The sequence below is a fragment of the Bombus impatiens genome, unplaced genomic scaffold, assembly GCF_000188095.3.
Source record: "Bombus impatiens unplaced genomic scaffold, BIMP_2.2 scf_0491, whole genome shotgun sequence".
Taxonomy (NCBI): domain Eukaryota; kingdom Metazoa; phylum Arthropoda; class Insecta; order Hymenoptera; family Apidae; genus Bombus; species Bombus impatiens.
Genome location: NT_176910.1, coordinates 526,643 through 542,567, shown reverse-complemented (window position 1 = coordinate 542,567; position 15,925 = coordinate 526,643). Strand labels below are relative to the sequence as shown.

General features: G+C 38.5%; 1 protein-coding gene and 1 long non-coding RNA gene across 2 annotated transcripts in view; one reads left to right on the top strand and one right to left on the bottom strand.

The window, feature by feature from the left end:
- The window catches only part of LOC100742067 (DNA N6-methyl adenine demethylase), a 126,470-nt gene that overhangs the window by 60,149 nt on the left and 50,396 nt on the right, over positions 1-15,925 (top strand). Inside the window, exon 3 of the mRNA XM_012387872.3 lies at positions 2,346-2,420. Coding sequence (XP_012243295.1) covers positions 2,346-2,420 — 75 coding nt within the window. The remainder of the gene's footprint in view (positions 1-2,345; positions 2,421-15,925) is intronic.
- Positions 653-1,776, bottom strand: LOC112213151. The gene is made up of 3 exons (XR_002947033.2): positions 1,576-1,776; positions 1,156-1,261; positions 653-991 (listed from the first exon to the last, which is right to left on the bottom strand). It is a non-coding gene; the product is annotated as an uncharacterized LOC112213151 (long non-coding RNA).

Sequence of the window (15,925 nt, the reverse complement as noted above, 5' to 3'; positions counted from 1 at the left end):
ACGCTTTTCCTCGTTCGCTCACCAAGACGGTTCTGTGATGCGAGGCAGCCAGGTAGGTTGGTAGGTAAGCTAGGTAGGTTGGTGGGAATGCGCGTACAAGGGAATTAGACCATAATCGTCGACGCGTGTGCCGCGCGAAGGGGACGTTTTCCGCCTGCCTCGGACCTCGATGTTCACTCGCGCGGCGGGGATCCGCTTGCTCTTCGAGTGTGCACCTTACAAGCACCGACCACCACCTACTCGGTCCGAGTCCCACCTACTCCACGGCGCTTGTCTTTTTCCTTCCTTCTTTTATTCCATCGAGCCCCCTTCCCCCTCGTTCGCCAACCGATCCGGGGAGGTTTCACCAAGATTCCGATCGCGAACCTATTTGAAGAGGAATCGGCGTGTACCCGAGGAAGATCGCGTGATATACCAGCGAGATGGTAGTAGTCCCGAGGAAATGATTTTCGAGATCGTATCTGGTTTAGCTGCGTGTACGTAATTTCGTTTTCCAGTTTTAGTAGGTTCATTAGGTCTACTGGCGGGGCTGGCAGCAATTTTAGTGGAGAAATTTTAGTCGAACGATCGTAGGGATTAAACACTAGAGTTGGTCATTTTTAAGCAATTTTGCGGAAACGGTGGTACGAAAACGAGTAGAAACACGGTCTTGTGCGATTTATGTGCCATTTTCTGTATTTGAATGCGAGATGTTTCTATTTTTATTTCGTGTACGTTACCCAGTACTTAAAAGGGAACAACAGTAATTCGAGACATAGTTCTCAAGAAATGGTTTGATCTATGTTATTTCCTTATTCTGTCATCAATCTTTTGTTTGATTATTAACACAGGACTCGGTTGTCGTAAACTTATAATTAGGAAATTTTCCCGCGATACGTCGACTAAAAATGTGTAACAGCTGCAGCAGCTACCGCACACGCCATCTACGATTGTACTTCGAAGGTAGCGATTCTTCATTCCGGGTGGTAACGCAGGTCTCTGCACTGAACGGCTGTCGACAAGAATCGATCGTTTCGTTTAATTTAAAAACATCGAAAGAACTATAATTTCTCTTTCTCTTTTATATCTTTACACTGACATTTATTCGCGTCTTACTTGCTTGCAAGCATGCATTAACAACAAGCTCTTCAAATAACACTTTGCTTGATATTTTACCGATCGTGTAACAGTATCCGCTCTTCCTCAGACCGGAAGCTAAACCATTCCCAGGAGACACAGCGATACCTTCCGAGATCCGCCATTTCGCTGGTTATTTTTTCTCCTGACATACCAGAAAAGTATAAAAGACAAGGAAAGAAAATAGCTATGTATAAAAAATAATATCGCCCTTGCAATTAACCTTCTGTCAACAAAACCGCAGGCAAAGCTAAAAATAGACAAATGTGAGAGGTCAAGAAACAAAAGACAAACGCGATAAGCAAAGCCAATGAGCAACGAATGGCGAATGATAACGACGTCGATGAACAAAAGTTACGAAACAATGGCTGGCGATAAAAATGACGAAAACAACGAAATAAAAAAGAGCAAAGATAAGAAGGAAAGAGGACGTAACGAAAATGGAAAACCAGATTTTACCCTCGTCACTGGCGTAAACGGCGATGAATTTTCACCATCGTCGAACCGCGGACCAATCTCCCTGTTCCAATTATCTCCGGTCATGTCTCGTTAATTCCCATCGAGCCGATCGAACGTCTATCGGGCCCGCGGGCGACCATCTCCAACCATCTTTCGCCCCGGAATAATCTAAAACGTTTTGTCGTCGGGAATCTAATCTAATACCGCTGGCCCTGGAAGGTTATACTTTTATTGGCGCGTCTATTGGACTTAACGAGGTCAATTGAGGTGATACGGTTGCCTTGATTTTACGATAGTACATCGTCGGAACGATAACGATCCGAGAGCACGCGAGATCTCGCGGTTTTAATATATACACATATGCATATTTATATTATAAACTTAAATCAATCGTAATGTGATTTACGATCGAGAGCGCGCGCGCGCGCGCGCGTTTAATTTCTCAGCCGACAGCGAGTCACGTTTTAACCAGAAATTTCTACAATTATAAAATTGAGCGTTAATTAAAGGCAGATGGGTTTTATTTAAGTCGTGTCATTTTTCCAAAAAATTCACAAAGACAAGTCAATCTCAGTTTAGGCTCTGTACGTATAAAATATGATATACTTTGGAAGAAATGGAACGATACGTAAAACAATAGGATATCTTTCAACACATAGAAATTATAGCGTTGGCGAGATTGGCGAACCGAGTTTCTTACTCTTGTCGTTAATATCGCTGGCAAATGTACACGGTGATCTGCTCTAATGAAAGTTTTCATCTTGTTTCAGCATCTGTACCACATGCAAACAGGCGAGGGTGCGTTCAGAGAGAGAGGGAGGGGTCGAGGCAAAGGTACAACTAGGGTAAGTGTACTCGTCTTGAATTATTTCATTTTACAGAGATAACGAAGTTTGTTGCAAATATCGTGAAAGTATTCTCAGTCACCCGAAGGAATCTTAAACCATCTGAACAATTTGATATTTCGTTGATACATCGAACAACTACTTCTTATTAGATTCCCGTAAGTTTCCCGAATACTTAAAAAGATGGAGAACCGAGGTTGGCTCGCGCGTGAAACACCGCAGGACGATGAACGTTTGAAAAATAAAACGATAAAACACGACGGGGACCGTGCAAATGGATGATTTCTTTCGCCCTGCTTGCGATACTCTTTTTCGAGCGAGATTTCAAAGAGAGGAGGTGGCTGATATGCATTTGCAGCATAATGTCGCGCATTTAAGCCACGTTCATCGTGAATCCCATTTCCAGGGTATCTGCGTTTTCTTCTTTTTTCTATACGCCTTTTCTTTTCGTTTCTTTCATCTTTCTCTCCTTTTCTTTTCTTTCTCCTTTTCTTTATTTCAATTTTTTTTTTCTCACTTCTCTTACTTTTTCCCTTTCCATTCCTTTTCTCTCTGTTTCTTTTCGACCAGCACTCGTGTTTTTCGTGCACACTCGGCTCGCCACTTACCCGTCACGTTTCTAATTCTAGAAACGTGGTAACGCACGAGTAAACGGCCTCGTGTTTGCCACCACTCGAAACACACGCTCGTTGCTCGCCCTTGGAAATTCCAGAAAACCCTTTGAGATCGGTCGTTCGTCGATGCGTTTATCTCTTCACGCAATTCTTTGCTTATTGTCGACGTTAACTTTTACTTCGATCGTATCTTTTCTTCTCGAAAAGAGCGTATCTTCTTGATAAATGAAAATTTCAAAGTATAAAAGTATAAAAGATACTCGAAGCAGAGCAGCTATTTTCTTCCTTAATAAATTTGGGGAAATAAATCTTTCTACAGTTCCATTTCCTTATTGTGTTAATGAAAATAGAAAATCATATAAAATTTCGCGGTTTAGTCGTTGGTATATACGCGATCTATTTTCCGTTAGCCTTTTCCCTCTGTTTTATAAAAGCAAAACTCGAAATACATGAACTTACTCGACTCGAGATGGAGAACGGCGGGAAAATCGTTGCTGTACGAGAAGGGAAAAATAGCGCGTGGTCGAGCCGAACGCTCGACGTTATGTTTGCTTTGCAGATGCGTGAACAGCCGCGCTTTTTAAACAAAACCGCGGTGGTCGCGCGAACTTGGCCAATACGAGGAAATTTGATTGTCTTGAACGGGGTTCGCACGAATTTTCCCACCTTCTCTCTGAATCAGAGTACAAACATAGTCAGGTGGAAGGTAATTTCGCGAATAAATCGCTGAGATATACGCACGCCTGTGCAAATTTGAATATATGAAAAACGCGAACGAGAAATTTGATAAAAAGTTTGGTAACGATAACGATCAAGAATTGCGATTAGGCTAATTAAAATGAATCGTATCGATTATACCAGATATTCCAAGGTGAAAGAATTAATTAATTTCTTGAACGACAATTATAGAAATTCTACGAAAAATAAATGTACAATTTTATTTATTATTCGATATTTTTACATCTTCACGATATAATTTGAAAAATCCCTCCTGAGTATTTTGTCGTTCTAATATTTTTTAGCAACGTGACGTGAAAGTTACGAGGTCGTTACTGCAAGAAATTAATTAATCGTAAATTCGTTATACATACGAAGCAAAATAAACAGAACGTTTCTTCTACTCGATTCTTCTAGCTCGCGTGCTGTTTAAGGCTCGTAAAATGCAGTAGACAATTCTACCAGCCATAAAATCCGTTCACAAACAATCTCTTCTATCGCGAGGGTATTTCTCCTCTATTTTATCGCCTTATTGCCGATATAAAACATACTACGTACCGAGAAAAAATCTCTTCTTATAGTCAAAGAGGCCGAACTGGTAAAAGAGTAAGAGATCTAACGAAATTAACATAGTAGGATATTTCTAGTAACAAGAAAGTTAGATCAAAGAGTCGTTGAAAAGATAAAGAAATAAATAAAAATGTATCGTTCTTGGAAAAACACAATCTTATTTACTCTTACAGAAAGATAATTTAATAGAACGTTAGCCGTTGCGTTTTGAATTCGAAGATTTGCTATCTTACACGAAATTGAGAATTTGTAAAAAAAAAAAAAAAAAGATGGTTAATTCATCGATATATGAGAATAGCATCATATTAAAAAAATGACATAATCTGCACAATTTGGGTCAATTTCGACCGAATTGTACTGTCCCATCGTTAAAAGATTTCTAAAATTTCACGAAAATATAAAAGAATCCTTGTCGATGTGCCTGATTTCTCGTTTTATTATAATTGTATGCTAATGACCTGAAACGTTAAAATTCTGTTTCTCGGTCGAAATTAAAAGTCATCTTGTTCAAATATTAAATGTCCTTTTCTCGGTTGAAATTAAAGCGAGATTGAGATATAAAAAATTCCAAGATCGCAACAAGATTAAACCACTTCTCTTTTTCTATATAGAAAATATTAGATTCCAAGCATAGTTACTTTATGTACCTGCTGATACATCGAGACGAACAAAAACACGAGTATAAATTGATCAATTTAAAAATCTATTACAAAACTAAGGAACATAAGTTTCCTTTAAAAGGACAAATCTTTTACATCGTTGAACGTCCTGCAATCCGATAGATCATCCTTTTTCTACATTTGCTCCAAAGGTTCCAGGTTGAAATAAAGGGAATAAAATTCCGAATAAATTTCTCGTCGCTCACAGAACAGCCACGGAGGAGTTTGAGAACTGACATTAAGCAACGTGCTATGTTGGTAGGGTATTGATCGAAACGGAGAGCGCGTGTGCGCGTTGCACCGCCATGTTTGAAATGTGTTCCAGCTGCAAGCGTAATCTGGCCGCCGTCGTTGCATTTCACTTCGGTGGTTAAAAAAGAGTTTGATACGTCCTCGCGACTCTCTGCCACTACTTTTTGCCGATTTATCTACAGCCATTTATCCCGAGTCGATACACGATGGAAACGCGCCTGTGCCTTTCTTTCGCGCCCAGAAGCTACACGCGGACGCGCGATCCATTTTTCAGCGATGGAACTTCCGGCGAAACGATTCGCGGTCATCCACCAAACCGTACGTCGCAATTATCTGGCAGAGAATTTTTTAAATGACTCGATACCGAGAATGTGAGGGAGGTTAAGGAGAGCTTTGAAACCGATCAGTGTAAGTCAGCTTTCCATTAAAAATCATTGATCGAGAAACGACACGATCCACGTCCTTCCACCTTCTCTTCTCAACTTCCTTTGTCACATAGAATTCTCGGGGACACTGTCGAAGAAGACGCGTGGCCATCGTCGAACATCTTCGAAGGAAAGGAAGCAAATTTTCCTTGAAACATTCTCTGTAGGATAAGGAATAGTTCAGGAGATAATTGAACGTAGAGTTTCGAATAAGATGCTCTGTATATCTTCGTACGATTACTCGATATCGAAAGAATCGGTAGTTACGATTCCAAAACAATGTCCGTGTCTGTTACGTAGAAGAAAATTGCAACGATCAGAAGCTGACAGACAAGCGGTAACGTTGGCTTCAAGCGGCGCGTTGGCATCGATCGAGCGCGACAACTATAAATTGAAACAGCGAAAAAGCGGAATTGCGTTCTGTCACGAAGACGTTGCGTCGGCACAGGTGCCGGTACACGTGTGCAACCGCTCTATTCGTTCGATCGATACCGGCCCGCCGCCACAAAGATATCAAAAGCTCGTCGAACGTGGTGCGATATAAATCAGCCGCGGCGCTATGCACTTGAGCTGCGTTCCAATAGGAAACACGCGACCATCCGCGTCGAGACGCTCCCCTCTGTACGTCGCGTCGTACAGACGTCGAACAACTTTACACACCTTATCAATTATTCTGACGGGACGACGTGTACGCGATTCCACTGCAAATGCGATTTCGTTGCACGGCAAATTAGGATGTTTCATTGCAACGAGTTAAGTGTAATCTAAAGCTTTCTCTGTTTGCACGGTTGTTATATGAACGACCATATGTTAAATTACACGGCTGTAACGACGCTGGCAAGTGGATACTTAGAGACTCGCGTCGATTATCGCGCTGACTGATTTGCCTCAAGTGCATCGTAGTAATTTAGGTGGAGCAAATTGAGGATTTAGATACGAGTAACTTTACAACTACAAAAACGATAGTTTTTAGATTCTTTAGTTTTGCAATTAAGCTACGCTACGAGTATACAAGTACTTTCGCCGTGATTGATGCTCTTTTTTTGTTGAGATGGAAGCGTGATTCTATTATTTGCATTTTCATCGTATATCGTTCTAATTGTAATTATCTACGGTGTATTTAGGGTTTGTTCTTTTCCTTTTTTCTTTTTTTCTTGTCATTTCTTTTCACGCAGATGAACAATACTGAGTTGCCAATTAATAGTAACCATACGGTTTATACGGTGCAGTTTACAATGCGTGTAATTAAAGTCCAATAATCAGTACGTAGTTAAGTAGGTGGAAAGAGTTAACGACGCCATTAAAATTAAATTGATAAGGAAAATGATTATTAACCTCGGAATGATGCAGTTTACGATATATAAAATAAACTCTCTCTCTCTCTCTCTCGCTCTCTCTGAGAGGTAATCTATTTACCGTTAATAAAACTCCGATATCGACTGAATGTACAATATACAATATCTTTTTTTTATTTCTAAGGATAGGAGAAAATTAAATTCGTTATAGATAGAATATTTCGATGATAATGGAATCGAGTTTGGGGGAATAGATTTTGTAGCGAAAAGCAATCAAACTTGACCGGTTCGATGTTGTTGCTGAATAACAGACAGGGTTTTGCGTTTGATCAATAAGGAGGTTCCAACGAGAATTTCGTTATCACGGCCAAGCAAAGATCCGTGGAAACTACAAGCGAAGAGGAGGGTATTTCGATACGAGCGATGATCTTATCGAAGGAACTTTTAATGACTCATAGAATACTATAACGTTTGCTGAAACGTTCATCGAGGCCATGTATAAGATATCGAAACGTACGAAACGCTTGCAAACTAAATTCACGGAATCGGTTTCATTCATTACGGAAACATTGAAACGTACAATCGATTGGAATTCTGTATGTTAATTGTTAATTCGTTTCGTTCGACGTGGAATTAATAAATCTTGGTATGGTAAGAAAGGTAATATTCTTCTATTCTTACGACAAGGAATAATCTAGATAAATTTTACAAAGTAGAAACCACAGGAGATAGAATCAAAATGAAGTAAGAAATGTCGTAAATATAAGAAATTGGAAAGATGATGATATAGTTAGATTAAAAAAAAAAAAAAATTGAATGCAAAAGAAGAATTACAAAGTGGAGAAGTTTCTTAACTTAGATTAATTATTCTTTTTAAAATGAATAAATGTTCATTGTTAATGAAAAAGGTGGACGTTTATAAGAGGAAAGTGGGAACGGAAAATCCAGAGGAAGTACTTTCCTTTCCTCTATTATTAATGTTCTTTGATGATCTTACCGTCTTTGTGCTCGTTTGAAGTACCTCTGTGGCTTATAAAGAATAGGTCGCGTCTTTTTGTTTGCAGAAGGAAGTGACCTTTACACAGGAAGAACTCCACCTACGGGGAATTCATTATCGACACGATACGTGTAGATTATGCAACTTGCATCGCTTTCATAAGAACTTTACGCTTTTAAAAATAATAATCTCGCACAGCTTAATGTCGGCGAAGAAATTTATATTCCATATGCAGATACTCTAAATACAAGTTATACATATAGAACAGAAATTAACTTCACAACCGTTACGTAAATCAAAATGTCACGTTTCTAATTATTTTCAGCACTGTGTAATTATAAAAATCGCAAGGATCTCCGAGATCTTCTCTGCGATCGCGAAGGAACAACATCGACCAGCGAAACGATATAAACCAAGACACAAAGAGCAACATAAAGCGAAATTAAAAATGAAGAATTCACTCCGAGAACAAATCTATCGTACCTGATATGTAATATTTTGAAAGTAATTCGCTAAAAACGTGCAACGAACGATCGCACGAATCGATTTCCAAGCCCTACGCGCCAACAATTCGATATGAAATCGCGATCGTGCCTCGATCGAGCCAGACATTCCCCCGGTTTCCAAACGATTTAATCCAAAATCAATGGTAATTCGCAATCCACGGATTTCAGCTGGCAGGTAGAAAGATCATCCTAGCGGGTATCCTAGGTGAAATAATTAGCGGTCTTCTGCCATCAACCCATCCCCTCGTGGTTCCTCTCTTTTCCCTCTTTACACCCCTGGCTCACATACACCCTCCTTCCTCGTTCTACCTCATACCTACCCTCGTCGGCCCTGGTTCTCTCCTCCCTCTCCTTTCGTCGACCTAATGCAATTTAGCTTCGACGAAACGGAGGGGGTTACGAAGAGGGGTGCGTTGTTGGCGGCAGTGGCGGCGGCGGCAGAGGTGTCGGTGCACGCCATCTTGAATTCGCGAACAATGTGTCGGCTCCAAAGGTTCCAACCGGCAGAAAACGAAGACGAACCTGCCCACGAATATCGATCGGTCGCGGCACGAATAAAATGCTAATTCTTCTCTCCACCCTCTGCGTCTCTTTTCTCTCTTCCTGCTTCTCGTTCATCTCGTTTCTTCGTTTCCATTCTCCGGCTTCCTTTTTCACCTGTACGTTCGTCGCGAAATTGGGTAACGTGAAACGGAAATTCAGTATTCGTTGGGAAAAATGAAATAAAAACAGGAGGAGGAAACCGATTGTAATTCCAATTTTACGTTTTACAAATTTCTTCATTTCATATTGCTAGTAGAGTAGTTCCAATTTAATGAAATATAAACGTGTAATAAATAAATATTCTATAAGACGAATAAATATAATACAGATATAGTAGAAATGGATATTCCGTAATAAAATTGTATAATCAATAGTAGTACATTCTAAGCTAAATTTCGAAAATAATATTTGTAGCATCATAGGTTTTCGCTTTTCAATTTAAATTTTCCTTACTATCGTTCCATCTGCCTTTTATCTCATCTTTCGTCTCCTCCTCCCTCTACCGTTTCTTCGTTAAGGTTTTGTAATGAACAATATTGAACAGATATGAATATTCGATACAGTTTAAAAATACATTCTATCTATATTTTAAAGCATAGAAAACAGTTAATTTCGGAGTAAGCAAAGAGGCGAAAACGGTGAAAAGCCGCTGGCAGATCATTGCCACGGCCAGTTTCCTACCGCGTTGTTGACGTACCTACACAAACGGAAAGTGTGAAAAAGAGGGAAAAGGAAAGAGGAAGCGATCGGGGTGAACGAAGAGCTTCAAAGGAATGGCAAAGCTCGAGGGGGTAGGACGTTCGCGAAGCTGACAATTCTTCCTGTGGTAGATGCCCGCGCGAACGAAAATGCTAGTTAGCATTTACAAGTATCGCGAATGCTGTGGAATCGATGTGCAATCAGTTTCAGTCGTTTTTAGTCGAATCGAGAATACAGAATTTTCTAAAATTCCTCGATTATCTACCTCCGTTATTATTTAACTTCTTTAAAAAAAAAAAAAAATGATTAGTATCGAAAGGAAGAAGCACGTTCTTATGAATTTTACGAATCATTTTATTGTCCACGATTGATTGATTAAAGAAAGAAATTAAAGTTATTATGATGGAAAGAGGCTGAATGGATGATTAAGAAGGAGGAATTAATAATTGAACGCTGAGTAGAGGAAAAAAAGGCAGGAATTTCGAGGGATTGATGAATAAGAACGAACCAGTTGGCAGCATGCCCGCCGTGAACTGGATCATTAGTGCGAGTCGGAAGAATAGTATGGAATGAAATCGTGATTCAGTGCATAAGTATGTCTGATGAGAGGATTTTGCAATCGTCCCATACATAAAGATCGAAAGATTTATGCGCTTCATGCACGGTCCTACCGAAACGCTTATCATCGCACTATGCGCATTTTAATTACTAAACACGAAGTTAATATATTCACCGTTTAAGTGAATATCATATTCTGACAGATCGGCCAAAGGACTTCTAAACGTAAATATTAATTTCCTATTGGTTTAACAAACATCGATTTAGCGAAATTAAATTTTTTAAAATTTGGTTTTAGCCGAAAGACCGTAAAATAATTATTGTCTTCAGGTTAAATCCTTACTATTAAAAAAAACTACTGCACATATCCTTATTTTCCAGCGAAACATTTTTTTTTTTTTTCATTTTCATAGTATCAATGCTTCGTAGCCAGTATTATTAAATAATACGAAATTCGATAGACTGGAATCTAATATTAATTAGTATGTTAATCCTGTAATAAACGACATGTAAATACTTGTTATAGACGCTATATTGTACTTCGTATGTCTCGGCATGGAGTGTCCTAAATAACTCATCGACAATTCTTGAACCTAACAACAAATTAAGCTACCGCTGACACGGATAAAGTTCACTATCACTTCACGATTACTCGTACAGTTTCAAGAATTTAAAAAGCAAAATTACTCTTTATTCGCCTTAATCCCCCTTTATAGACCGAGTACCGATTACCTTTTCACCATATTTACTACCTCATCAGAACGACAAGAAGTGTAATTTCCGAAACGAAGGAATATTACGAAGACCGCGTTCGTATAAACGTTCAAATAATCAAGCGAGCCCCGGTGTTTCCATTAGGCACTCTACATTATCCAAAACGCGATGTTATTTACGAGCGTTTCTTCTGGCGAGAAGGGGCCATTAAGTATTGCGAGGCTGGCCACGGCGTAATGGAACCCGTGGCGAACTCTTGCCTATAATTTTCGTGATTAGGATAATTAAGTTCCGCGCCGTGCGAAATAATCGAGTCAGAACGAACGGTGACATTATTTATGACCGGTCTGTGCGAACTTTCCGCCCTCCTTCGAATTTCTACGCCAGATAACCGCCATCATTCTCTCTTCTTCTCTTTTACCGTTTCCTCTTTATCATTTTCGATCCAGTTATCCAGTCGCGATTCTTCTGCCTCTATACCAAACAACGTATTTACGATTAACGAGATTTTAATTAATATTTGACGAGCTGGTGTTTACGTGTCTTCGATCATTGTCGAAGATTTTGCACGTCAGCCTCGGTTAATGTGTACACCATGGGTGACAAGTATACAGGATACTTGCTTATTTTTTGACAAGATGCATTTTGATTATCAGATTACCACTAGCATTAGTTGATTATCAAATTAATAAATCGAGATACAATGACCTTTGCTGCTTCATAATTTCTATAGTTACGTGTAATACGTAGAATAATTGCGATGCGTGTAAATGTTTAAAAACCAATGTGAAGTAATGAAAGTAATATTTATAGAAGACTGTTTCACCTATCGAGTATCATTATCATTTAATAATTAATGCACTAATTTAATTAACGCACTATATGTCATAAATGCTATGTGCGTTCCGAGCAAGTTGCGCGATTTTGCACTTTTCAATTTCCAAGAAACGTATAAAAATGCGCTGTCCAGTCGTAAACGATAGTGTATTTATATCAAGCAATTCTATTTTAAAATCGTTTCTTAAGAGTCGTTTACTCGCGTTCTGTTGCGTCATTTTTATGTAACAGTAATTATACAGAATAACCAAAGTACGAGAGAAGTACAAAGAATTGAACGACACGAGGATCGGGTGTCTTTTAGATTTTTACAATACTGCTACATGTAGCTGGAAGATACTTTTCTCTGTTGCTTTTATTACGTTGATTTCATTTTTAATGGAATTGTATGCAGATATATTGTATGGTAATTGGATCAAAGTTTAATGGTAGATTTCACAAGACTGTAATTGTATCTTGGGGCTTGACTGTTGTTATTATTGTTAATTAAGCAAGGAACATAGAAGAAATAATTGGGCCACGATTTCCGTTCTGGGTCTTGAGTGGGCCTTTCTCTTGTCTAATCTAGACTCGTAGATAAGATAGTACTACCCACGTATTTTCCACTAAACGAGTCGATAAGAGTTATTATTCAAACGCGATGAAAAATTCCTTGCGTTTAACGAAAATCAACGACAACTCGGCAAAGAGATTTTATTTTTATCTTTAACTTAAAATGAAAAATTCTAACGATTAGATAAAAGATAAACATTTACAAATGAAAAAAATGTCAAATATTCAAGAATCCATGATGCTGTTGGTGAAAGGCCGGGTGACCTTGACATCTGGAAATCATCTCACCCTGCAAATCAAAGTTTCACTCGCAACAAACGCACCTCAGGAGATAAATTAACCCGAAACTGTGACGGTAAATTTAATAGCGACCGTCTGTAGCGAATCTCGGCCATTAGTCGAGTTTCTCGAGGTTTCCACCTGAAGAAGATTCCGGGAACGACGATGATCGATGCGACATTACGACGATTCCTCTCTCGGTTATCAGAAGTTAAACCGTGCTACGAATAAATATTTATCGTGTGATAGCAACGGGGAAAAAAAGATGCTATATATATATATGTATATCTGTGTGTTGCGCTTAGATTATTACATAAATCTCGTTTGTCCCGCGAGACAGGTAATTTAAAAAAAAAATATTACCTGATCGGGTATCACCGTTTTACGGGCCATTCGTCACGTTTTTATTCTTTTTTTTATGGATACAAATGTTTATTTTATCGCGAAATCGGATTTTTCTTATTAATCGAATAACAGCGAATGGATCCTCTTCGAAGTTCAACGATAGCTTTCTCTTCGTAAATTATTCGCGGGTAGTTACGTTTTATTTTCTTGCAACGTTTTCTCGAAAACGAAGTAGCATCACATGAAATGCATAATGGCAAGAAAGGAACACCGAATGATGTACACTGAAAAGAAACTGTGTATTATATTCTAATATCTTCTCTTAAGTTGAAGTAATTTAGAGATTTAAGTCAAAACATATGACTCCGGTCAAATTAGCCTGAAAAAAGATCAAATCCGACATTAAATGGTATTTGAAATCTTTTTGCACGAACTTATAGAAACCATGTTCAGGAACACATCCTATATATTTGCCATTCGAAATTTCTTGCACGGAATTTGTAAACAATTTTGTAAACAAAGTTGTCGATGATAGTTTTTTCATATAATAACAAACCCAATAATCTGATTATAAAAAATTTAGAATAAAAGTTGTAGGTATTAAAAATATCTATTTAAAGATGACACGTCACGCGATAAAATTGGTTAATTCGTTGAATTAAAATTAGACCACGACATTTTGGCTGTCTATATAAGCATTAATTCTACTGCATCCTTCGAATCATTTTCAATCCAATCGTGTTTCTCAACAAATTTCCTAGATTCAAAGACAAAATACGAGGATCCCTGTTAATCTGTGTAATTTTCTATTCACATTTTATACACAAACTTTTCAAAACGTTAATGACTTTTCCGTTTATCGAAACTAAAGTCAGATTGAAACACAAAAATTCGTGGATCGAAACAGATACTATCGCAATCTCTTTAACCAAGCAAAAAGGAAAAAAAGTCAATCGCGCCATAAAATAGACTGCAAATTATCCAACCACAGTAGATTGCGCTATACAAACAAACTCTGGCTAAAAAAACACAAGAAAAAGTATTCCAACGATCTCGAGAGGATAATTGAATGTTCGTCCGAGAGGAGGTTGATAATTAACGCTCAATCTTCCTGGGGCTGTCCACCGAATCGTTACTCGTAATGGCTCACGATTAATCGATCGCTTGGGGCCCACGCGACTCGACGACGAAAATTAAACGAAAAATCGATTGCCCTTCGTAAACGCGGCTCGATTAGATAGGTTTCTCGAGCATGCTTCGGAGTATCGAAGTCGTTTCGTGGCTTGGTCGCCGCGTGAAACGTGAAGGAACGCACGTGTGTCGCCGATAACCGATCACAATCGAGAAAGATCATGTAATTTCAAGTTATACGATCACGATGAATCATACCAAACGTACTGTGGACGTTCCACTTTGGCTGGATCGCTGACAAGAGAGAACGGTTGCACTTGCGCGAGTACGTAAAACTCTCGTTTTGCCGGGATCACATGTGTAAATAATGTGATAGGATGGAGAATAGCAGAAAAAGGAAATTTCAAATGTCGTATTCCAAAAATTTTTGTATATTAAATTAGAGAGTTAGCGGAACAGCTAAAGTGAAAGGAACAAAGTAACGATAATGTTTCAAATGGATAATGTGGAGTTTATTGAAACGGTGATGGTATATATATAGGCACTGTCATGTTAATTGTAAGAAATCCACCTTTTCTTTATTGACGATTTAAAACTTTGATGGAATGTACTTACTTATACATAAATACTGTATAGTGGATCTTTATTTTCCAATGAAGCGCTTTTTACCAGGTTCTATATATATCTCATTTTTGTACTATCAAATGTTTACAATATTATTGTTTATATGCAATATCAAACGTAAAATAATTGAAAATAAAATACCTCTGGAGCACCTTTCGGCGACCTTATTTCAGAAATCACAGAGATCACGATCTTTTTGTTATTTGAAAGCGATTAATGTCTGTGGTTTGAGGTCATTCCAGGATGATCTTGAACAATCGGTAAATTCTTGATGACTGAAAACTTTCGAAACAGTGCAGAATATTTGAAACATGACTGTAATCGCGACTTAGTACCTTGCAACGCACTGATTCATACTTCTGATCTCATAGTTCAACCGTTTATTTTACGTTTTATACTACAGCTGATGTAACCGAGGAACATCGCCAAATTCCGTCATCAGTTCAGAGAAGATCGTGTTGCGATAACCAGTAATAAAATTAATCTCTTTTTCAATATCTGCTAAAACCTCACATTTGGAAAAGATAACAGTTCGAGAACACCTTTCGCCCGATGTTTCCACAATCTCGTCGAACACTCCACATTGGCAGAGTCCCAAGAGCAACAAGCAACATTCACCCCCGAATGCACAATCAAAAACACCAGTATTTTCATTTCATCCCCTCATCGGCAGCCCCGTTATCGCTGTTGCTTCATGCGTCCCTCTGCATCGTCAAGTAGCCATCCTCTCCATAGCATTGAGAAGTTAACGCATCTCATGGGTGTTCCACGATCATTTACAGAAATTAATCTTACATGGGACGAAGAAAACGATAGAAATTTAACACGGATATTGAAGGTTCTAATTGTTATATTATATGTAATATTAATGAATATTAATGAAAATTTGTACTGTGTAAATAGTGAAATATATGTCAGAGATGAAAGGAAAACCGGAGCCTTCCCTTTGCAATTTTGAGGAAGCCTTCTAATGCTTTAGCCTAGATTTTATCATAACCGTAATTAAGCAATTGTCATTTGTAATTGATATTTGTGAAAGCGAAAGTGGGTTCGAGGTGACAACTGGTCGCTGAACGTAGCCACGGTCACGGGATAAACGTTTTGCCTGACGAAGGTGTGGATCGGTTGTATTGTTCTCCCTAGAAATCACATAGAATTGTACTTTAGAGATGTCGATATAATGGGACA